The 25193-nt window shown below is 42.6% G+C and overlaps 1 protein-coding gene and 1 long non-coding RNA gene across 5 annotated transcripts in view; both read right to left on the reverse strand.

The window, feature by feature from the left end:
• The window catches only part of ACVR1B (activin A receptor type 1B), a 44610-nt gene that overhangs the window by 19293 nt on the left and 124 nt on the right, over positions 1–25193 (reverse strand). For 2 of the 4 annotated variants that reach the window (XM_010596737.3, XM_023556567.2), the window contains exons 2-3: positions 3056–3295; positions 1988–2236 (exon numbers count right to left, since the gene is read on the reverse strand). In XM_010596737.3, the coding sequence (XP_010595039.1) occupies positions 1988–2236; positions 3056–3295 (489 nt within the window). Of the gene's footprint in view, positions 1–1987; positions 2237–3014; positions 3296–24252; positions 24329–25193 lie in introns of those variants that run through there. The other 2 variants (XM_064284202.1, XM_064284203.1) reach the window with 2 other exon arrangements.
• On the reverse strand, positions 11775–25191 carry LOC135231207 (uncharacterized). Its single transcript, XR_010321847.1, has 2 exons — positions 18774–25191; positions 11775–15226 (listed from the first exon to the last, which is right to left on the reverse strand). It is a non-coding gene; the product is annotated as an uncharacterized LOC135231207 (long non-coding RNA).

Genomic DNA, 25193 nt, shown 5'->3' on the forward strand with positions numbered 1-25193 from the left:
GTATAGCTCCACCAAAATGGTTCTTAAATTAGACCCCATCTCTCCATCCCCACTGCACCTGTCCTAGTTCAGGCCCTTCTTTTTAAAAGATTTCGAACTGGTGTCCCTGCCTCCCCCCTCACCTTGCTCCTGCCCTGCACCCACACAGCCCTGCCTCACCCGACTCTCCCTAGAGAGGAGGTTGGTAAATAAAGGAATCCGTCTTCTACACCGCTGCCAGAATTCCTTTCGAAGGAAAATACAAACATTCGTTTCCCCATATAAAAACTTTAAGTAGATCCCTCTTACCTATGAGATAAAGTATGGCACTCAATGTCCTTTACCCCCCACCAGCCTGCCTTTCTCTAGCCTCCACTGTGAGCATGCCATGCTAATCTCCTTATCATTCCCTAAACATACCTTGTGAACTTTTGTGCCTTTTTGTCCTTTTACTCAAGGTGCTCTCCTTGCCCTGGAATGTTCCTTGCCCTATTACCTCTCTTAAAAAATTCCAACTCATTCTTTAAGACTCCTTTAAATGTATCTTCCTCTGTGAGATTCTTCCCAAGAACCCCTGTCTCTTCTATCCAATCCTGGGTCAGCCCTTTTTTCATCTTTGTTTACCCTTTATCACCTGGAGGGACTCAACATCTATTTGTTAAAATGAATTAAAAGTCACATAAGTAGCATGGACTTATTACTTTAAAAACCACATTATTAAAAATACAACACCCTGGGAGTTCTGCATATTCTGAATTAAGAATAAACTAAATCACCCAGAGAGTAGTAGTTATCAGCCATTTCTCTCCAGGTGATTAAATAGCCAGCACGATCCTTCCCTCGCCTCAGCCAGTTCTGATCTTAAAAAGACTCGAAAACCAGTGCTATCCTCCTCTATCAGCAAATCAGGTCAGTCAGCCAGGTGGTTCTAACCACTGTTCTACCTCTTTCAGCAGAGAACAAGCCACGTATTTTCTCTCTTTCTAAAAATATGCAGCTTTTAAATATATCCATCATTTTGGCACTCTCTACTGCAGAGTTTAATAAAGGCAAAACCACTGAAATTCAGGAGATGTCACAGCTCAAAGTATTCCTTGTGTTCAAGGAGGAACGTCTGGCCATGACTGACAGCATAATTTCCCTGCAGAACAACAGTCTTGTCACATGGTAAGGAAACATACATAAAACGCACACAACATTCTCATAAATAAGATCTTGCATGTGTTGGCTAGAACGGGAACAGTGACCTTTAGAGATAATTTTTTTCCCCCAAGAAAGGAATACCACTGTCACTAATTGTTTATCTTCAAGAAAAGACTCTTTCACAGTCATGCTCACAACTAAAAGCTAACTGATCCACACCCTGAGACCTGAAAAACCTCAATCCCCTTTATCCTAAATTCTGGTCTCATGGCAAAGGTCTGGTATTCAGTTCAATTCCCTCATCTAAGGAAGACCGGGTTAACAACAGACAGTACAGGAAATGGTACTGAGAAACCAAACTGCCTCTATTTTAACCCCCACCAAAAAACCCTTGGGCAACTGGTACGAGTCAATGATTCACCAAATCCCAGCTCTAAGCTTTACTCGGTGTCCTTAAAGTCCCCTGGTGGTTGCCCGGAGATCAATGATTAGCTGTCACCACCTCACAGGAATCCGGCACACTCCTGTTTCTCAAAAGGCGCCCTTAAATTGAGCACTCCACTGCTCAGGTGGAACCGGCTGAATTTTAATAGATGTGCAGTTACAAGACTCCAAGAGAGGCAGGGTTTCTGGAACGGGGAGTTTTGCACTTGACCTTTGGAATCCCAGGGAAAGATTGTCTGTGAACCCATAATCTTATCTTATTACACGTCAGACTCCAAAAGAAAGGAAATTATGAAATCAAATGACTCAGTGCTAGTAGAAACAAATGCAGGGCCCCCAGCCATCTTCATAAACACACTGTCCTGCTGGGAAACAGTGCTGAAGGCCAACAACAGACACAACGCCCTGAAGAACTCAGTACCTGAGCCAGACCCTGATGTGGAGAGATCGTAGACGAGATCCTGGAGCGTCTTGTCTTTGGAGAGACACATCTCACACGAGGGATCCTCCATGTCTAGCCTCTGGCGGTTGTGATAGACCCGCTGATGGTAGTTAATGACAAGGAAAACGATGATGATGATGAGAAACAGGAGGAACACGGGGCCAGCAATGATGCCTACCAGCTCCACGGGGCCCCACATGGAAGGGTGCTCGGGCTCCTTGAGGTGACCTGGACAAGGGGGGAGGGAAGGACGAGTGAAAACGAGGGGAAGTTGTGGTTTTATTTACCCCCAGCACCTCCCACAAAGTGAAAAAGCCCCTTTCCATCTCAGTGTGTTCAGGGAGCCCTTGATCTCTTTGCTCTTACTGGGCAGTTTGTCTGTCTGGATGCTCTCAAATGCCAAACTTCTGTAGTTACGGTGTCCCTTTCAACCGTCACACCCACAACCCACTTTGTGATTTCACAGTACTATTGCCACCTCAACTCCCTAAAAAGATGCCAGTTTCAACAACAGCTCCTCTATGGTCTGCCCTAAGTCTCTCCCCTCCTCCTTTATCTCCTCCCCAGTAATACCTTCTAAACCTTTAAACTCACCTGGTGGCAGGCTTGCAAAGAGGCAGTATCTAATATTTCTCAGCCTTGATCACCATCCTTCTCCTTCTAGCCTCTCTCCACATTATACAGCCATTCTCACCATAGCAGTCCCTTCCCAGCTCTGGGGCCATCTCTTTGGGGTCAGGCCCACAGTCTCTTACGGTGATCCCTGCCTGCCTGGCTCTTCCACTCTTCACCAGCTGCCTAGGGCTGCTTAGCCCTATCCAGAACCTAGCTTTCACCTCTGGGACTAACTTGAAACATCTGTCTCACTCATCCCCCAATCTGCAAACCTAACTTGAGAGGAACCCCAGTCCTTATCACCTTGGGAAACATCAAAAAGGTACCTTTATCCATCATTAAGCACAAGGACTGGGGAAGAATAAAGAATGAATTGACAGGGGTGCCCTACCTCCAAGACGAGCCAATAGTCCAACAAGGGTGTCCACTCACCACTGGGCACCCTCAGGTCAATCTTGTTGCAGAAGTCAGTATAGCAGCAGTGAGTGTTACGCAGATCTTCTGAGCTCAGGCAGTAGAAGGGCTTCCCAGCGGGGACCAGCTCCACCTTGGGGATGCAGGTGCGCACATGGTGCTCCATCCCATCCAGGTTGAAAATGGAAACCATGCAGGCCCCATCTGTTTCACATGTGTAGTTGGCCTGTAGGCAGCTGGTGCACGCGCACAGCAGAGCTGCAGAAAATTTGGGAGTACACATTGGTGGTGGGGTCTCATCCTAGGTGCTTTTCTAAACTTGGAAATATGATTCCTTAGTATACTCGATATTCCAAAATAAGGGGTTTTTATAGAGATGGGGCCAGAATGGAGAAATCTTCAATTGAGGCACAACCTTTTCACCTGTTTATTCAGATCACGAACAAGGCTTTCTAGGCTCTGGGCTTTCTCCTCTAAGTGCTCTACTGTATGCCTATGAGAGAAGTTACCTTCTGACCTTTGCCTCAGACTTATTAGAAATGATTACATGGCTGGGAAAGAAGTTTTCCTTCAAATTCCGAGGCTTGCTGATGAGAAGAAGGTGCTTCCCTTTAGAGGATATAGGACACCCCCCCCAATTCCTTTCAAAAACCACCTTTGAAGGCATCAACTCCCCTAGTCTCTCTCCCGGGCGCCGGACATGCCCAAGGGGTCCTGAGTGGAGTGTGCATGCTCTCACACGTGAAGGCCTTTGAGGGTCGTTAGTCTGTGTCGGGACCCCTCTCTTGAGACTGTGGGCCCGCGTACTTCCATGGCAGCACTTAAAGCACAGTGCCCAGCACAGCGAAAGGACAGTCCTTTCGAGGTCTCCATCCAAAGCTGGGGGCCGAGTTGGGACGGACTTCTCTCTAAGCATCCTGTCTATGAAGTGTTCCTAGATGTAGCATCACCCCATAAAAAACACTAAAAAAAGCCACAGACCAGAACCCAAACAGAGTGGTTTCAAATACTCTCCAGAAGAAAGGAAAGGGAAATTCGCTCATTGAGTAACTACTAAATGCTAGGAGCTTCACATGCGGTCTCCTTGATTCACGAAGAAAACAGCGACAACTTGTACACATTATTTCTGACTATATGCTTGGAGGAGAAAGATGAGGGGAGAAAAAGATAACTAAAGCAGACATGAATAACTTTTTCTATACAATCTTGCACCAGCTTCGCTAATTTTTTATTCCTTTCTTCTCTCCCCTGGTACCATCTAACCCCAAAGAGAATAGTATTAGTGCCTACTTCATAAAGTTAATGTGAGGAATAAAGAAGATGACACACACACACAAAAAAAGTGCTTGATAAATTTAAGCTACTCTAAAAGGCCCCTGGATATCATTGCAAAAAAAAAAAAACAAAATACATGTACACACACTTATATGTATGTATATACATATATATCTTTAAAATATATATAGTTAAAATACAAATGCATTTTAAAAAATATGTATTTTTCCAAATAGGCAGTATATGCAATCATCTCTGGGACTAATGGATTTTGCTGGTTGTGTATTATACGTAAGTGTGTACCGTTGACAGGAAATTACTGTAAATGAATTTGGCGCCTCTAAAAGCCAGGTCAGCAGCCCTGGAATCTGAAATCCTTTATTTATCCCTCTAACAAGAATAGCACAGACAGCAGCAGTTGGTTCTTCCCAATACTGTCTCCAATGAGCCTAACCTAGCCCTGACCTCTTGGGATGGGCAGGAGCGTGGCTCTGGCCACTGGAACACTTAGGCTGGGCCTCACAGGACTGACTGAAGCAGTCACCCATCAGGGGATGGAGATGGTGGGGCCCACCCAAGCCCCAGATTGGACACTCAGTGAATACTACCTGTATACTACGCAGGAACATGTTTAACTAAGGCCCCCAGAGAACAGACACTTATGACAAGTCCCATGAAAAATTACCGTGTCATAGCTTACTCCTTTAAGCAGTAAACAGTCTATCTTCGTCTCTTACTCTAATACACTGGAAGGCATCTCTTGGCCTTTCAAATCCCAAGACAGATTCTAAATATTGCAATGTCTAACCCCTCCCTCCTCAGGCTTTCTACAAAGGAGACAAGCCCTTGCTCTTCCCACCCCAGGAGACGAAGAAGAGCACACTGCAGGTACTCTGACAGCGGAGATGGTCACCACGTGCCCTACCATATTTTTCAGTGTCTGATCAGATCCCATTCTTTTGAGAGAACTTTCGAAACAGGTGGCTAACTGCTGAAGGGCTTAGGTAGTGGATTTTTTAAAGGTTCAAAGTTTAAAGTAGGCACCCTTTAGATGAAGATCCAAGTCATCAAAGCAATTTAAAAAGTAAATTCTTCCTAAATTTCTATTTCAACTCTTTTAAGCACAAGAAAGACTAAGGAATCTCCTAATTTTGCCTCCCAAATACCTTCATCTGTTCCTTTTATTATTGTTGCTAACTTAATTTTACTTCTGCAACTCTCAAAATACTCGATCTTTTATGCACACTGGAGTCCTGACTGGGATCTAAGAACGCTAATTCCTGTCCCTTTTTGGGTCAGTGGAGCCCTGGTGGCACAATGGTTAAAAAGCTAAGGCTGCTAACCAAAAGGCTAGCAGTTCGAATCCACCAGTCACTCCTTGGAAACTCTATGAGGCAGTTCTACTCTGTTCTACAGAGTTGCTATGAGTCAGAATCCACTCAGTGGCAGCGAGTTTGGTTTTGGTGTCAGTGAGACATCCAGGCACAAAAGGGTGCTCCCTGTGGAGAGCACACCGATCAATATGTGTGTTGTGATGTCCAGCAAAGAGAACAGCATTTGGTCTACTCTGGAAAGCAAGAAAAGGCAATTAACTTCAAGAGAGGACTATTCCAACCGCCGTGAGACACACAGCCACCTTTTTAAAAAGAGCTCACTTCAGAGCCCATCAATTAGGCGGCAGGACAGACAGGAGTCTCTCTGGTTCCAGATATTTATTCTCCTTTGGTTGGTTCACGGCCTTTTTCACAGTGATTCATTCTGGAGAATGAACACACCCACACGTGGCTCATTATTTTTGGGAAGTACTTAAACAATCTTGGTGTAAGACAGGAAAGAACAAAAGTGGTGAAATCCATGCTAGACAGGACGAAGAACGGAACTGGGAGTTGGGCCATGTGGGTTTGTGATAAGCAACTGACCTCTCTGGGCCTCCATTGCCCAACCAGAAAACATCATTTATCTTACAGAGATGGTGTGAAGATTAGCCAAACATGGGCTGAGTGCTATGGGTCCTCTGAAAAAGGCTCTCTCTACAGATACCTGCGTATATCTATATATTTTACAGAATGAGGGAAAAGCTGAGAAAAAAAATTTTTTTAAGATAACCATTACTACTGCTCCACACCACTGAAAAGGCTTGAGTCACTATCACCAGGAGCCCAGTGGGGCATCATGGCAGGGGCAGATCACAAAGACCTGAGGTTCAAATATCAATCACAAAGACCTGAGGTTCAAAAATAATATCTAATATTAACCATGTTCAAATATAACCTTAAGTTATTAATCTAATAACTTAAGGTTCAAATATCAGCTCTAATATAACCTTAAGTTATTAATCTTCCTGCACCTCAGTTTCCTAATCTGTAAAATGGGACTGTTAATAAATAATTACTTCACAGGACTATGTAACTACACAAAATAACATATTAAACAATAACATAGCAGACAATAGGTACTCAATAAATGTTAAATTCCTTCTGTCAATGTAAAACCTAAACAATAATAATAATAAAACCCGAGTAAACAATCTCTTTAACCATTCCTTAAGGAAGTGGCAAATTACAGCAAAAAGCCACAGCGTGAGTCTCAGCTCTGCCAGTAACTAGCTGCCTGATTTGGGCAAGTCATTTACCCTCTCTGAACCTCACTTTCCTCATGACTAACCAGAATGAAGGGACTGAACCAGCTGACCTCTGGTATCCTTTCCAGCTCTACATTTGAACAGTTTCATTTTTAAATTCACAGCATTTGGATCACTGAGAAATTCTGCTTTAAGTTTTATATACCTTTTCCTGAATGCTAAAGGCAGACATTTTGGCTAGTCTTTTGTTAATATTCATTTTTCATTGAAACAAAGTAAGTGATAATGAAATTATAAATACATGTGAATTTACTGTAAATTTAGTACATGTACATAAATCACAAGCCTAAATTCAATTCTCTTTGGAAAGCTAAATCTGGACTAATGCTAAGAGCCCCTTATAATCTGTTTCACAGTGACTCATCAGGTTAAATCAGTCTACATACGTGTACATAAGCAATACATAACTCAGACTCTCCTTACTCCACCACAAAGAGGTAGGTAGTAGGAATAATACAATTTGTGAAACCAAATCACAGAAGAGTAATGAAATCACTCTACATATAAACAAGTTAGAAAGTGACAAGAATGAAAGCCCTACCAGCATAGACTTTGGTTATTAGCATGTTTGTTAGTCAAACCTGAGCTAAAGACAAAACCACCTTGGCAGGATTTGAACGTGGTTACAATGTATGATTAGAAGGTGGTTTGTGGTAGGATGTAAATGCAAATTTGATTCATGAGAGAAGTCGTGTTTTTGAAAAAAACTTATTACAAGTCCCAACTTGGGCAGAACCTGTCTAGCCGCACCGTATAAAGGCACCCACCCAACACAGCTGGGTCTCAAGATGCATGACCTACCTGTAGACAAGGGGACTTCTTACCCTCTGTCACATACTGGGAGGAAACTCAGTGATGCCAGGGCTTACCTGGGAGTTCCCAAGAATCGGCATACAGGGTTAGTCTCACAGCCACTCACTCAGCCCAACACTGCCTCAGACCACGTCACCAGGGGAAGGACGTGGGAGAGCACAGTATGCCAGGAACGACCTCAAAAGGCAAGAGGCACGCTTCAAAACATCCATGTTTGTCCTAACAGATAAAGGTCCATGAATGTACCTAAATTTTTTTGAAGCTATAATATTTATGACTTTTAGCTTATATTAATTACTCATTGAGGACAAGAAGTTTCATGAATTTAGTACTAGTTATGAAACACTGCACTCTTTAGGTACCCTAAACTTGCTTCTTTAGATTTCACTGGACAACCTTCTAGTTCACCAAACCCCAAGATCTGGTGACCAAATGCACCTGTGCTGCCCTTACTCTTCACGATTTTATGACTTGATTTTAAGCTGCCTCTCAGCCTTCATTCTTCCAGCATCCATGAGACAGGCCAAACCTGTGATTATTTAATTATCCTTCCCTGGGCCCTATTCAGACCCCCTACAGCTTCCTTAGGGTAGAAGAGAAACCACAACTCCACGCAACTCTGATCTGGGGATCAGAGGCACCGGTATTATTAGGATACGATGTCCCCAGTTTTGGTTCCAGTAAGAAGACACTGTGCATAGACAGCTATGTTGTGTTATCTTATCAAGTTTTCACGTTCATTCTCTCATGTGATCCCCACAGGAACTCAGAGAGGTGAGGCAAATGGGCCAGGTGTAGCTGCCCCACTTCCAGGAGGATAAAGCCCCAGGGAGGTTAAGGGGCTTACAGATGGCAAACTAGTAAACAATGGAGCCATGCCTCCAGTTCAGTCTCTGGATCCCAAGCCCAGTGTTTTTTCCACAACATCACACAGTTTCTGTAACATCCTTTCCGACAGCATTCAGCACTCCTAGCCTTCAGGGCAACAACTGCACTAGGAACATCTTCAGGGACTAGACCCACCATTCTGCACTCTTGCCTGCACCACATCAGATTCACTGTACTGGTCTTCTGTCCACTCAAAGAGCCTCACCAAGCCTTCCTGTAGTTTATTTCCATGGATTTATTGTATTACCATCTAAGATGACCACATCACTGGCAACAGCAAGGTTTCACCATGGACTCCTGATTTCACATTGACCCCACAACTGGTACTACAGAATTGGCCCTTTAAGCACTACTTTTTTTTTTAATTACGGTAAAAATATATACAACAAAACATTTGCAATTTCAACATTTTTTACACGTACAGTTCTGTGATGTTAATTACATTCATCGCGTTCGCGTTGTGCAACCATCACCACTATCTGTATCCAAATTTTTCCATCACCCTTAACAGAAACTCAGTGCCCCTTAAGCTTTTTTTTTTAATTTTTATTGTGCTTTAAGTGAAATTTTACAAATCAAGTCAGTCTCTCATATGAAAATTTATATACACCTTGCTATATACTCCTAGTTGCTCTCCCCCAATGAGACAGCACACTCCTTCTCTCCACCCTCTATATCCATGTCCATTCATCTTCTTTCCCCCTCTGCCTTCTCATTCTATTTCTTTTTTTTTTTTTAAAGACAGTTCTTTACACAATGTAAGCTTCTTTGATGCCTTTGCAACTTTAAAATAACCACCTTGTATGGACTTTATTAAAGGTCTTTTCAAAGTCCAGATTGTCTCTTCGTTCCTTTCTCTCTCTCCATATATATATATATAAACCAAACCCATTGCTGTCGAGTCGATTCTGACTCACAGTGACCCTCTATAGGGTTTCCAAGGAGTGGCTGGTGAATTTGAACTGCTGACCTTTTTGATTAGCAGCCAAATGCTTAACCACTGTGCCACCAGGGCTCATATATACATATATATATATATATATATATACATACACATATACATACACACATGTACATACACACATATACACTCACATAGATTTAAAAACTTCCAAATTATTAGACTGCCTGGGCTTTAGTGAAGCCATACTGCCACTTCTCCCTTGCCCCAGTGGGTAACGTTCCGTGGCCCTAACTTTTATTACAGATCTCACCACAGCAACTAGGATCTGCCTGGAGATCTCTACCTAAAGGAATAAAAGGCTAATCTAACCTCTACTGGCTGAGGTGTCATTTAATGAAACAGACAATGCCCCATTCATCTTTGCATCTCCTGGGCTGAATTCTAGAGGCCCACACTAAAATTTGTCCCCAAAATAGCCATGTACAATGATAACCTTAAAGTCTGTCAAGATAGGAGGAAAAGAATATTGTTTCAGTTACTATGGCTGCACAACAAATTACCCTAAAACTTAGTGGCGTAAAACAGCCATTTGTTATGCACATGGATTCTGTGGGTCAGGAATTTGGACAAGGCACAGTGGAGACAAACAAAAAACAAACAAACCCGTTGCCGTCGAGTCGATTCTGACTCATACTGACCCTATAGCACAGAGTAGAACTGACCCACAGGGTTATCAAGGAGTAGCTGGTGGATTCGAACTACCAACTTTTTGGTTAGCAGCTGAGGTCTTAACCACTGCGCCACCAGGGCTCCACAGTGGAGACAACTTGTCTTTAATCCATAATATCTAGGATTTCAGCTGGAAGACTTGAAGGCTGAGGGCTGGAATCATCCGAATGCTCATTCAATTCACACATCTGGCGGCTGATGCTGGCTGCTGGCTAGGGGTCTTGGACCTCTGCAAGTAGTCCCTTTGTGAGGGCTAGTTTAGACTTCCTCACAACATGATGGCTGACTTCCCCAGAGCAAGGTCCCAGGCAGAAACTATATCCTTTTTATAGCCTAGCCTTAGAAGTCACATAGCATCACTTCAACCATATTCTATAGGATGAAGCAGTCAAGCCCCTACCCAAATTCAAGGGGAGGGAACATAGACTCCAACTGTGGGTAAGAGGAGAGTCAAAGTCACATTGTAAGAAGGGCATGTGGGATGAGAGATATTGCTGCTGTCATTTAGGAAAATAAAATCTGTCACAAAAATCTACTTCTTTAATCAGGTCTAAAACATCCTGCACATTTATCACTATTTAAATTCAGAATGAACTAACGTTTATTGCTTACCAATTATGAACACAGCATTGGTGTTAATTCTTTAACCACCATAAAAGATACCTAACATCTACAGCCTGTCTACTTCAAACGAATTTGGGGATGTGTATTTCTATAGTATGCTCCTCAATACAAATGGAGGAAATAATTCTTTTGGTTTCTCTGCTGTCTATCACTGACAGTATCTTTACAGAGACATAATTACATAGTGATTAACAGCCTGGACTCTGAGGTCGGACAGCCTAGATTTGACTCCTGGCTTCATTACTTGCTAGCTGGGTAGCACTGGGCAAGTTTCCGAAGTGTACCAGCCTCAGCTGCCCAATTATACAATGGGGATAACAACAGGACCTACTTCTGAGAGTTGCTCTGAGGAATAAGATAGGGCAAAGAGCTCTTAGCACAGTGCTTGTACAGTTAAGTGTTAATTAAATGTTAGCTATTCCTACTGTGATCAAGCATTGATTCTCTAGAAGCTTCTCCTCCCCTTTGATGTTTTTATTTTAATCTTTTATTACTGGCTTTAAGATCATCTGTAAGTCATATTTTAAATTGCCCTGCTTCCCACAATATCATTCTCACACCTAAAATAACTAACAATAGCCTTAGTATCATCAAATGTTCTGTACTGTCTCAAAAAAAATTTTTTAACAGATGTATTGTTCAAATCTGGATCCAAGTAAGTCCTTTCACTATACTTGACTGACATATTTCTTAAACCTCTTTTAATCCATAGGTTCCCCTCCCTCTGTTTTTTTGTTTCTTTTTTCCCTCTGCAAACTTTTTTGTTAAAGGAACCAGGTCGTTTGCCCTATAGTTTCCCATATTCCAGATTTTGTTGATTAACTCCCCATGGTATCATTTAACATGTTCTTCTCTTCTCTGTGTTTTATATAAACTAATAGTTAGATCTAGAGCATTTATCTGATTCAGGTTTATTTTTTTTTTGGCTAGAATATTCATAGCTGCTGAGTACTTTCCTCACAAAGCACATGATACCCAGCTGTCTCTTTCTGTGATATTAGGTCTCACTCTTATTTCTTTAAGAGAAGTCTTCTTCTACGTTTCCAGGTCCTGTGTAGGTACTTCATCCTCCTCCACCTTAAAGACTTCCAACATCTACAACTTGTCTACTTCGAAAGAATTGGGGGATATGTATTTCCACAGGTACATAGCTTTAGGCACATACACATTTTTAAATAGTCCAGGAGTGATCAAGCATTTCCTTTTCCAGATGACTTGCAATTACTTCCTTTATTAATTTCACTGAATACTCTGGATCAGATTTCATGGATTTCCTTGGTAGTTCTAAGACCTCCTATCCTATGAATGGGCTCTTAACCAACATTACTAAGTCTTGTTCATGTCTGAAAAGTTAGTCTCCAGTCACTGCTGTCTGACCCAATTCTGTGGCTTCTCCAATCTCATTATCAGGTGGTCTGCTTCATATCTTTGCTAGCCCAATTATATCCAATAAGGACAAGATCTCACTAAGAGATCCGTGGTACCATCTTTATCTAGTAAAGCTTCTACACTACATTGTGCTTTACATGCAGGCCCATCTATCCAAGAGAATCTGTAGTCCAACATCTCCAAACCTACTGCTTGCTCTCCTTCCACCAATTCTCTGAGACCAAGTCAAAGAGATCAACGCCCTCACTTGCTAATAAGCTTTCTAATTTCAACATGTCAATTTTGGTGATTCTACTTGTTAGGGAGGTCCAATCACTGCATATACTACTTACGCTACTATGCATATTGTATACCAGGCTTGGTATATACCAGAAGCAGCAGTTAAGAAGTCAAACGACACATTGCACTGGATAAATCTGCTGCAAAAGACCTCTTTAAAGTGTTGTAAAGCAAAGATGTCACCTTCAAGACTAAGGTGCACCTGACCCAAACCATGGTGTTTTCAATCACCTTATAGGCATGTGAAAGCTGGACGATGAATAAAGAAGACTGAAAAAGATTGGCAACACCTTTGAATTGTGGTGCTGGAGAAGAATACTGAACATACCATGGACTGCCAAAAGAACAGACAAGTCTATCTTGGAAGAAGTACAACCAGAACACTCCTTAGAAGCCAGGAAGGATGGCGCGACTACGTCTCACATACTTTGCACATGTTATCAAGAGGCACTGGTCCCTGGAGAAGGACATCATGCTTGGTAAAGCAGAGGGTCACCCACAACGAGATGGACTGACACAGTGGCTACAAAAATGGGCTACAGCATAACAACGATTTGTGACGATGGCGCCAGACTCGGCAGTGTTTCGTTCTATCGCACATAGTGTTGCTGTGAGTCGGAACTGACTCGACAGCACCTAATAACAACAACACCATGCCAGGCTTTGGTTTTTTTAAATAAACTTTATCTTTACCAGACTTTTTTTCTGCTTACAAAAGTAATCCACGTTTCCTTGTTAAAAATTTTTTTCAAACACCACAGAAATATATAATATAGAGGTTGAAAGTCCCCTTAATTCCTGGCCTGGAGATAGTTACTGTTAGATGTCTGACATATATTCATCCAGGGTTTCATAGGTGCACAAATATATTTATAACAGGATTTTTTGCAACTATACATATGTTACCAAAAAAGCTGAGAACCCAAATTGTCCACCAACATGAGATGAATTAAATGATATACCATTTATAATATGATACGGAGTCTCTGAGTGGCGCAAATGGTTATGCACTTAGCTACTAACCAAAAAGTTGGTGGTTTGAACCCATTCAGAGGAATCTTAGAAGAAATGGCCTGGGGATGTGCTTCTGAAAGGTCACAGCCATGAAAACCCCATGGAGCTCAGTTGTACTCTGCAATACACGGGGTCACCGTGGGTCAGAGTCAACCTGAGGGCAACCGGATGAGAAGATACGCATTCAGCCTTTACCCAAAGCAATCTACAGATTCAAAGTAATCCTTATCAAAATACCAATGGCCTTTTATGCAGAAATGGAAAAGCTTGATCTTAAAATTTTTTTTTAATCCTATAATCTATATGGAATTGCAAGGAACATCAAATAACGAAAACCATCTTCCAAAAGAACCAAGTTGGAGGACTACCCAATTTTAAAACTTACTGCAAAGCTACAAAAATCAAAACTGTAGTACTGGTATAAGGGTAGACATATAAATGGAATAGAAGTGAAAGTCCAGAAATAAGCCATACATCTACGATAACTGATTTTTGACAAGAGTGCCGAGGCTACTCAGGGAAAAATAAGTCTCTTCAGCAAATGGTGCTGGGTCAAATAAATATTCACATGCAAAAGAATGAAGTTGGATTCTTACCTCACACCATATACAAAAATTAAGATGGATCAAAGACCTAAATATGAGAGCTAAAAGTTATACAACTCTTAAAAGAAAACACAGCGGTAAATCTTCTTGACCTTAGATTTGGCAATGGTTCTTAGACGTGTATAAGCAACAAAAGAAAAAATAAATAAACTGGACTTCGTCAAAATAAAAAAAAACTTTTGTGTGTCAAAGAACATTAACAAGAGAGTGAAACTATTTGCAAATAGGTCTAGTACCCAGAATTAGTTAAAAAAAACTCTTACAACTCAACAACAAAAAGACAAACACCGAATTTAAAAATTGGGCAGAGGGCTTGATTAGACGTTTCTCCAACGAAGATATCCAAATGGCCAAAAAGGACATGAAAAGATGCTCAACATCATAGTCATTAGGGAAACGCAAATTAAAACCACAACGAGATGCTACTCACAACCACTAGGATGGCCATTAAAAAAAAACAAAATACCAAATGTTGGAAGTGTTGGCAAGGATATGGAAAACTGGAACCCTCACACATTGCTGGTGGGAATGTAAAATGTTGCAGCCACTGTGGAAAACACTTTGGTGATTCTCCGATAAACTAAACAGAGTTATGATCTGACCCAGAAATTCCACTCCTAGGTATACTCCAAAGTATTGAAAAGGGACTCTAACAGATACTTACACATGGATGCTCATGACAGTATGTTTCACTACAGCCAAAAGGTGGAAACAACTCAAATGTTCATCAACTGATGAATGGATAAACAAAGTGTGGTATATCCATACAAGAAAATACTTCTCAGCCATAAAAAGGAATGAAGCACTGATACATGCTACAACGTGGATGGACCTGGAAAACATCATGCTAAGTGAAAGAAGCCAGCCCGTCACACAAGGCCACATATTGTATGATTCCATTTATATGAAACACCCCGAACAGGTAAATCCAGAGACAGAAAAGTGCTTACCAGGGACTGGCAGGAGGAGGGAATGGGGAGTGACTGTTTAATGGGCACAGGGTTTCCTTTTGGGATGATGAAAAAGTTCTGGAACGAGATAACAGTGATGGTTGCACAACATTGCAGAGGTACTTACTGCCACTGAATTGTACACTTTGAAATGGTTTATTTTATACGCATTCTACCTCAATTAAAAAAAAAACCACTGAGCCATGTTATAACATAAAAAAAAGTCTAAGATCTATTGTTAATGCAAAGAGAATTTGTAAAACATGTATAATTTTAATTACAAACAAAAAACTAGCACATGCGTAGGGAAAAAAGCTAAAGGTATAGTGTTCTTCAAATTTGTGTTCTTCCTGGAGCCCTAGGTTCTCTCCAAGATGTCCAGGAACCCCTGAACTCCACAGGGGGGGAGCCAGTGTCCTTTTCTTCCCAATTTTCTCACTGGTACCGAGCAGAATGCATGACAAACAGAAGGCACGCAAATAAATCTTAGTCTAACAATTTATGGGAGGGGGGGCTCCGCTAGAGTCCTTCAGCTTTTATGTGTTTTATACACATTCCTACATCTTTACTTTAAAAAGGCTCCTACTGCCTTTAAAAAAGGAAAAAAAAAAAGTTGTTCAATAACTATTGATCTAGACAACTGCCAAAGTGTTTGTAAAAATCCTGAATCAGGTTCAAGAGCTTGGCTGCTAACGAAAGTGTTGGCAGTTCGAATCCACCAGCTGCTTCTTGTTCTACTCTGTCCTATAGGGTCGCTATGAGTCAGAATTGACTCAACAGCAACTTGTTTGGTGTTTTTTTTTTTTATTGTACTACTAGTACCAAGGGACCCCTGGTGGTATGTGATTAAAGCGCTTGGCTGCTAACCAAACAGTTGATGGTTCAAACCCATCAGCTGCTCCACAGGAGAAACATAGGGCAGCCTGCTTCCATAAAGATTACAGCCTTCTAAACCCTATAGGGCACTCCTACCCTGTATAGGGTCACTGTGAGTCAGAATCGACCTGATGGCAATGGGTTTTAAGTACTGTACCAAGGTCCTTGGGTGACGCAAACGGTGTGTGCTCAGCTGCTAACTGAAAGGCTGGAGGTTCAAACCCACCCAGTGACCCCAGGGAAGAAAGTTCCGGTGACTGGCTTCCACAACACTTACAGCCCAGACTCAACAGCAGTGGGTTTGGTGCGTGTGTTTTGTGTGTCTTCTCTTCTGGGTACTGTATCAGCAATCAGAGTAGACAGACCTTACAGCACTGAAGTAAGGCAATCAGATACTAACGGTAGAAAAGACCCAAGTTTTTTTTTACCTTTCACAACCATAAATATCAGCTTTGAAAAATACATTAAAACAATAACAAAAAAGCTCTCAAGTACTCAAGAGCCTATAATAAAGTCAAATTTTACATGTCTATTTGTTGGTATCTAAACAAATAAACACAAACAAAAAAGCACTGGCAAAAAGCACTTATGAAAAAATATAACTGACTTAATAAAGGCAGCTATTTATATGCAGGGGGGAACCCCACAGATTTAACAATAAGACACTTGATAAGCTTGGTATTTAATTCCGACCTGGGAAAAGGTCTCTGAAAGGGGTTTGCATAAGAGGAAGGTGTTTGAAAAGCCAGCTCCACACTTATATCCATTCTACAAACTGCCTTTCTGACATCCTACTTGGAGACAAACCCAGCCCGAGAGAGCTGTTTAAACAAGTTCAACTTTAAGCCTCAGGTCTAGAGAATGAAAGCTTTGTTCTCACTCAAAAGAGATGTTTGATGTTTATGCTAAGGAGTCCTGTCACTGCAACTTAATTTACGGCTGGCTGTAAATACCTGAACATCTAGCAAGGGCCCACCTGCTGCCCGGGGGAAGGTCAAGGTAAAACTGAAAGGGCATCATTAGGAGGGAGGGTGTTCAACGTTCCTAGGAGCTCAAAGAACAGATCTGGCTGCTGTATTTAGCCTATCCACCGGTAACGTGGAATTTCTCCTTCACTTACAGAAACCATTCTGTTTTCCTTCCTTGTTGTATGCATAACCAGACATACTTCTGGCTCATTAGGGCAAGGGAGAATATTTATCGCTGGTACTTGAAGTGTTTTCTTCCTGACCTATTTACTATGCTATAGATGAGTGGAGAGGAGACAGTGTATGTCACAGTTTTGAGTGAGAAGACGGCTAGGAATGATTCTCTTAGGCAACTGGGACAATGAAGGAGAAGAAATCAGGCAAGGCTGAGAAAAAAACAAATGAGGTTGAGATCAAGTTCATTTGGCTGAAATAAAATGGGTAGGTGGTAGGATAGAGAGAGATGAAAGAAGCGAGGTAGAGAGAGATTATGATGTCCACGGTAACTCACAAATGTTTACAGCATTTTTGAGTAACTGGAATAAAAACTACACATACAAGGAGATTATAAAATTACAGCAGGACAGAATTGGAATTATTTCCCCAGGACTTTGGTGAGGGAATGAAAAAGAAATAAATGAATTCAATTAAACAAATTTATTAAGTTCTTAAAGTATGCAAGGCTCTGTGACAGACCAAAGTCATATAAAAAAGAACAAGCCAGTTCCTGGCACCTACTTTTTGGGGGTAGAGGGTGGGAGAATGAGAGCAGCAAATAACTAAAGAACACTGTGGATCTCCATACTACCAATACGGTCCAAGGAGAAAGGCAGAGAGGATGGAATTATGGATCGGGGGGGTGCAGGCGGACAAAGAAGGTCCTGCCTTGGAGGATGCTGGATTCAGCTAGGAAGGGGTTGGGTGGCGGGGAGGGGAGGGCATTCCAGAGAGAAGGAACAGCAAAGACAAAGGGCTATGAAAAATACAAGGCAAGATATGAGGCAGTAAGGAGAACTAGGACCACATTAGACTGACCAGCTAGGATAAGGGTTCTGGAGTAGATCTTACAAGCCACATGAAAGTGCTGGAACCATCAGATGGAGAAGTTGTGTTTTTCAAAGTTAAATCCAGCAGTAAAGCCTAGGACAGGTGGTAGGCTAGAGGCAGAGAGACTGGTTAGAAGCTTATTTTAACAGTAATCATAGTATATTGTACAGTACTTAGAGCACCTGCTTTGGAGGCAGCTAGACCTTGGGCCTACTGCTTAACCTGTCTATGCCCCAGTTTTCTCATCTGTAAAGTGAGGAAAACAATGCCTCAGAGAAAAACAGTAAGGGAGGAAATGATACAACACAAGTGCTTAGCATAATGTCTGGATAAAGTGAGCACTCAGTAAATTAGATGTCTTTATTTACTACGCCATCCCAATGAATGAGAAGGGTCTTAACTCTTCACACTTTTGTGGTAGTAAGCAGAAGGAAAGTCAGTTTGTGTGTAAACTTCTACAGGGCAAGGACAGTATCCCTCTGAACACTCAGCTTGGTGCTAGGCACATCCCGGAGATTAGAAAAGAACACCAATTTAATGTGGCTTACACTTATCTACTACAAGTGCAGAACGTAATATACAAGTACACACCAAGACAATATAGAAGAATCTGGGGCAAGGTAGGTTCTCCACAAATATTCCTCAATTACCAGATTCCTCAACTCAAACATCCCAACCATCTAAAAAACTTATCTCCAAAGAACCCACAATTCCCTCCCCCTCCAAATACTCACAAATATATAGGAAGAGGTTTTGGGCTGTAGATGGAAGTCACATGTGGTCAAGGACTTCTTTTTATACCCGATGTCCACTGATGGGATGGCTGGGTATCAGGTCTCAAGTACCCTCATGCAGATAGGGGGATATTTCTCATTATCCCCTTTCTCCTGTTTTATTTCTCTTCACATCACCATCTGATTCTATATGTACAAACACATATACACACACATACATGGACTTTTTTTTTTTCCTCCTTTTTTAAACAACACCTATTATCTCACGGTTTCTATAGGTCGGAAGTCTAGGCCCAGCATGACTAGATTCTCTACTCAGGGTCTTGCCAGGCTGAAATCAAGGTGTCAGTTGAGGCTATGTCTCATCTGGGGCCTAGGCCCTTTCCTAAGCTCACTGGTTGTTGGAAAAATCCATTTCCTTGCAGTTGTAGCACCGAGGTCCCCATTTCCCTCCTAGCTGTCATCCAGGGACCACTCTCAGCTCATAGAGGCTGCCCACAGTTCACTGCCACACGGCCCCCACAAGCAATTTGCAACATGGATGTTTGCTTTCTTCAAAGCCCTCTGGAGAGCATATCTTTTTTTCTTCTGTAACCAGCTAAGAAAACTCTCTGCTTTTAAAGGGCTCATTTGATCAGGTCGTTCCCACCCTCATAATTTCCCAAAATCCCTTCATAGCAGTACCTAGACTGGTGTTTGAATAGCTGGGAGAAGGTGTGTATCCACCAAGGGCCAGGAACCTTGGGGGGCCAGAGGACAGACTGTGGTTGGCGGAATCCCCTTATATTTTATTTATGTGTTTACTATCTCACCTGTCAGAAAGTTAAGCTTCACAAGGGCAAAAATTTTCTGTCTCTTTTTGTTCACTACTGTATCCCTAGCACCTACAACCCTGCTTGGCACATGGCAGGCACTCAATAAATATGTGTTAAAGGATTCTTTAGATCACCATAGCAGGCACTCAATATATACACGTCTATTTTTTATTTATATATATTTTTTAATTTATTTAGAGGCTGGAAATGAGACTTCTAACTGTATATATTAAAATTCTGGTTCAGGGAAACCATTTGGAGGTCCTTGGAATTCCACATGATACAATTTTATTGTGCCACGACTACCTGTATGACTAACATATTATCCCCATTTTACAGATGAAACAATGAAGTCGAGAGAGATGTGATATGGCAGCTCCAGACACACTGTAGCATATCACTCTATTTTATTTTATTTTCTTCAAAGCACTAATTTTTTTGTTTACGTATTTACTTACTCTCAGTCTAAGCTGTCCCAATTATAAAGTCTGCTACAGGAGGGATTCAGGAATTTTCATCTATCTTGTTCTGTTATTGCCCCATGCCTAGAATTGTTCCAGGAGCCCTGGTGGCATAATGGTTAAACACTCAGCTGAGCTGCTAACCAAAAGATCACTGGTTCAAACCCACCAGCAGCTCTGTGGGAGAAATGAAGGCAATCTGCCCTGATCTGCTCTCATAAAGATTAAAAAAAAAACAGCCAAAACCATTGCCAAGTCGATTCTGACTCATAGCAACCCTACAGAATAGAGCAGAACTGCTCACAGGGATTCCAAGGCTATAAATCTTTACAAAAACAGACTGCTACATCGTTCTCCCATGTAGTGGCTGGTAGGTTTGAACCGCTGACCTTTAGGTTAGCAGCTGAGCGCTTTAACCACTGGGCCACAAGAGCTCCTTCCCATAAAGATTACAGCCCAGGAAACCCTATGGGGCAGTTCTACTCCATCACATGGGGTCAGTATAAAAGGCACACAACTGTTTCAGGCACACAACCAACCAAAGGACTAAAGAAATCTCTTACAGGTAACTATGTAAATGTTAGTGGCGATCTGATACTTTAAAGGGAAAGGCAGTTACTTTCTTTATATTAAATTCAAAACATTTAGCAAGACAAATGCAGGCTTATGACCCGGAAGAGAGAAGAAAGCCAAAAAAAACACCAGGGGTGCCTAAGTAGCACTGCCTTTCCCTGAAACCCAGGGCAAGAGCAGGTAACACTGCCTGGGATGGAAACTTCACAGCTAAACCCAACTCTGGCAACTCTACCAAGTAAAGGAAAGAAAGACATGCTCTGGAAGAGTATATTTGCTTGGTGCTCCATTTATCCATGGTGGAGAAGTGAACAGGCGGAGAAGAGACAAGAGCTGAAACCGTGCCTCTGAAGCCCAAGCTCTGCTCAAACCGTGCGTGACAGAGAAACTGAGGGGACCAAAACCGAGAGCAGGTATTTGAACCTGATTGCTGCGTAGTGCCTGAAGAACAAGGGAAATATAAATTAGACTGCAGGGGAACTGTCCAGTCTGAGGAGCTAATTACTTAAAAGGGTTCAGCATTCCTACCTAGTCCAGGCAAAACTGATGCACTATGGATGCCTGCAGCACTTCCACCATCAGAGGGTTATTGGGAAAGAGAACTCCAGGATTTTCTTTTTGTGAATACAAAGAGGAAAAACGAGATAAGATCCTCTTACATCAACTCTTACTATAACAGACAAATAACACAAGAATTCAAGACAAAGAGGTAAGATTCCAGAACTAGGGTTCATGGCTGTCCTGAGCAAAAACTGAACAGTCAACAATAAAGATTTCAAAAATTAAAACAAGAGGCACTTCAGTATTCTAATATAACCTTCAGAATTAAAGAAGATCTAAGGAGCTGAGAACTGAGAATCCCATCCCACCTCAACACCCTGTACTCCTGAGTTATTATGAGAACAGGCTGCAACGCAGTTCAACTCCTGTTCCAAAATGCAACAAGCAGCTTCAACAGGACATGCTGAAAGAAGTGGCACGGCTCGTCGTCTCCTCGGTTTACTGATTCATATTTTGGTAGCAAGGTTACAATTAGCTCACCGGTGGAGAATAAACCTATTTATAACATAGCAGTCCACCTGAAAGACACAATCATCTAAAAAGGTTTTTGGAAGAAAATGAAGTGCAGCTTCTTCCTGTACTGAGTGCAGATCCCCAGGGCCCTTTCAGATGAAGTCCTCAGTCCAACCTTCCTGCACTCACAGTCATCATCCTGGCCACCTCTCAGCCTCCATGTTCTTATGTAACATTTACATAGTGCCATAAACATACCCAGAGTTGCGTAAGAACTAAAACACTGCCAAACCAATAAAGCCTAGAGCAGGTCACTCCCTCCACGCTGTCTTTGATTAGCACAGGTATGCTGTCAGCTCTACAGATGTAAGGGCCTGTCAAAGACCAAAATTAACTTCAGGAAATCTGAAATGGGTCAACAAAAATGCACAAATAAGAAATTAACCACACTGTGACATGTGGCGTTCCTATCAATCACAGAGTATGTTATTCTGCCCCAGAAGATAAAAAGTAACCCAACATTGCTTATTCACTGAAGTCAGAAACTGTGTCTAAAAATACCTCCCAGCCAACTGGCTATCAGTAAGTCAGACTCACAAATGTCCCAATAAGGATGGCGCGGCACATTTCCTTACTTTATGGAGGAAAAACTGAGGCAGAGTCACAGAAAGGTTACTTGTTCAAGGACGACCTGTAAAGGGAGCGAAGTTCTGAGGTGACAAACCAACCTCCTCCCTCCATCTGGCTCTAACCTTTAACCAGAGGAGCCATTTTAATATGTTTTAATCATATCTGTTCCAGAAGCTGTTTTAACACAACTAATCAGAGTCTCTTTTTCACTACAAGAGTTCACGTCACTGTACTTCAAACACGTGTCCACTGAACAAAATGACAAGGCTTGGCCTGGAATGAGATTTTTAGTTTGTTCAGAGAAATTCGAAAGGTTCCTATCAGGACTTCAAATGTCTCTCTTACTGCTTTTGTCTTGAAGAATGAATGTCACGTTCCTGTCCTGCTTATTTTACATTTTAAAATACTAACATGAAAATTCCAAAGCTAGGCCTTAAAACATGGTACACCTATCAAATGGATGCTGTTTCTAGCCTGAAACTCATTCTCCTTATCAGTGGCCTTTTACTAAGTCCAAGTTAACTTATTAATTAATAGAAACACCTATCCCTTCCTGCCCTCATATCAAGTCCAAGTACCATGGCTCAGAGCTGCCTGGCTCTGCCACTCCTTCAGCCCACATAGGGCAAGACTATAGGAAACGCAGGGGAGGGAAAAAAAAAAAAATCAACTTCTTGTTATCCCACAGCCTCTATTTTCCCAGAACTGACGTTTTACTTTAAGCCTTTTGCAACAGTGGTCTCCGTAGCATGAACTATTGGCAACTAGATGTGTCCCGGAAAAAACTGTAGTGTCTGGCCAAGAAGTTTAAAGGCCTTCGAGAATGTTTTCTGGACACACAACCTAATTTCCAATTTACCAAAAAAAGAAACTAACTCTCTATTATGCCCACCCATCCTCAACCCAACAAACATCCATTTTTAGAAGGTTACAAAAAATGAACTCTGCCCGTTCAGAACCAGTTGGATTATCAATTAAACATTTTTAACCAGGTTCACAACAAGAAGGGCCCCACAAAGACTACACCAAATCAGCAGGGAAATCGTTGTTAAAAATCTTGTATATATTAGAGGTTAAAAATGCCTATGGAAGTAATTTAAAGATTTATTCATACACATATAAAATGACAAACCTGAAGGCTGAGTCTCCTTATTTACTAGCCCACTAGAAAAATAACATTATGTTATGTATTCCAAAAACATGGCCCATAATAAGGCCCGGCAAGCATCCTTATTCACCAAGACCATTATCTCACCACAAATGTCAGGCTCCATTCATACACCTTCACTATGTTTATCAGACCACACAGCACAGTTACCCATGCCACAGAGCAGCGAGACCAAAGAACACACACGAGGTGCTTAGCAGAAACGTGAACAAAGACCCCACTGCACAGGCTACACCACCAGGAGCAAAAATCAAAGCCAGAGATAACGAACTTGTTTTTGAGACTCCAAAGCAGGATTCTGTCTTTTTCTGATTGTCTGGTTTATTAAGGAGGCCTGAACCCACCTGAGAATCATTATTTTTAGTGGGGAGGACAGCCACTTGATCTTCCACTGCTGAAAGGTTAGGGGCTGCTGAGAAGTCAAAGCAGCAGCCTTCATACATAGGGAGCAAATACAACCCTGACTGTCTCTCCCAGATCCATCTGCAGGTCAATAATCACTTCAATAGAAATGCCAAATATAACCTTCATCCACTACCCCAATGCCAAAACATACTTGAGACAACTCTCCTAAATTAAACATTTTAGGATTTCTCTGCTCTTCTCAGCCCTCAAAGCCTCATAAACAACACACCGACTGTCTGTCGAGTGTCCCACAGAAAGGTAACCACCTCTATACTGGGAAGGGTGGCGGTGGTATCAAGGGAGCAGAAGGTTTTGGGGGATGGAAGATAAGGAAGGGGTGTGTGAGGGTAGGGGAGTGCGTGGGGAGGGGGGCTGGGAAGAGGGATTGTGTGGGAAGGTAAATAAGTACTGACCAAGGACCAGGAAGATGTTCCAGTGGTGGGATCTTTAAATAATCTTGGGGGTTGGAGACAGGTTCTAGAATTTCACCTGAAAGGCATCCACAAGGTAATTAACTGAATGGGGCCCCTGGGGTGGGCAGGAGGAGCGAATAAGGAAAGCAAATACACCTAGATTCAGATTAACCGTTCTGGAACTAGACTTCAGAGGGTTAGAGGGATTCCGAAACCAAGCTCCAAAAAGGGTTTAGGGGCCTGTTCATCCCACTTCCTCCAAATAGCTTCTACTGGGCATAACGAAACGGAGGCAGGGGGCTTAGCCCCCACTGAACTCAAGGGACCAAACGAAGGGGAAATGTGGCTCCTTTTCTCAGAACGTTGTTAGGGAGGAGGGGAAAGGAGGGGAAGAGCCACCCCAAGTGCTGGATCTGAGGGAAAGGTTAGAGACCCCTCCCCCTATAATCTGCGGTGCGCAAGGACCCTCAACGTCAGGATACCTCGGAGTACCAAAGATCCCATCGCCCGAAGTCCACAATCTTGCCGGGAGAAAAGGCGCCCCCAAGAGCATCTGGAGAGAGGGAATAAAGCCCTCCGCCCCTGGGCACGCTGAGGTGCAGAAACCATGGCTCTCCAAGTATTGGGGACGGAAGCCCGGACTCCCCTCTATGGAACATGGTGAGGCTGGGAGCGTGACCCCCGAGAGCTCCCCGAATCCAGTTCCGCCTGAAAGGGGGTTCGGGCCCCCAGGGGCCTGGCGTGAGCGCGGGACCGGCTGGGCAGCCGCGCCTTGGAGGTCGGGGGAAGCTGACTGAGGGTCACCCCGACTCCTCGGGGACCCCCGCCCGGCCATATTGTGCCCGTGGGGAGGGGGCGCGCTGTAGCCCAGGGGCCGCGGCTGGAGGCCTCGCCCTCGCCGGGTCCTCTCCATACCGGTCCCCACCCCCCTGGCCCGGGAC

Source organism: Loxodonta africana, chromosome 4, assembly GCF_030014295.1.
Source record: "Loxodonta africana isolate mLoxAfr1 chromosome 4, mLoxAfr1.hap2, whole genome shotgun sequence".
Classification (NCBI taxonomy): domain Eukaryota; kingdom Metazoa; phylum Chordata; class Mammalia; order Proboscidea; family Elephantidae; genus Loxodonta; species Loxodonta africana.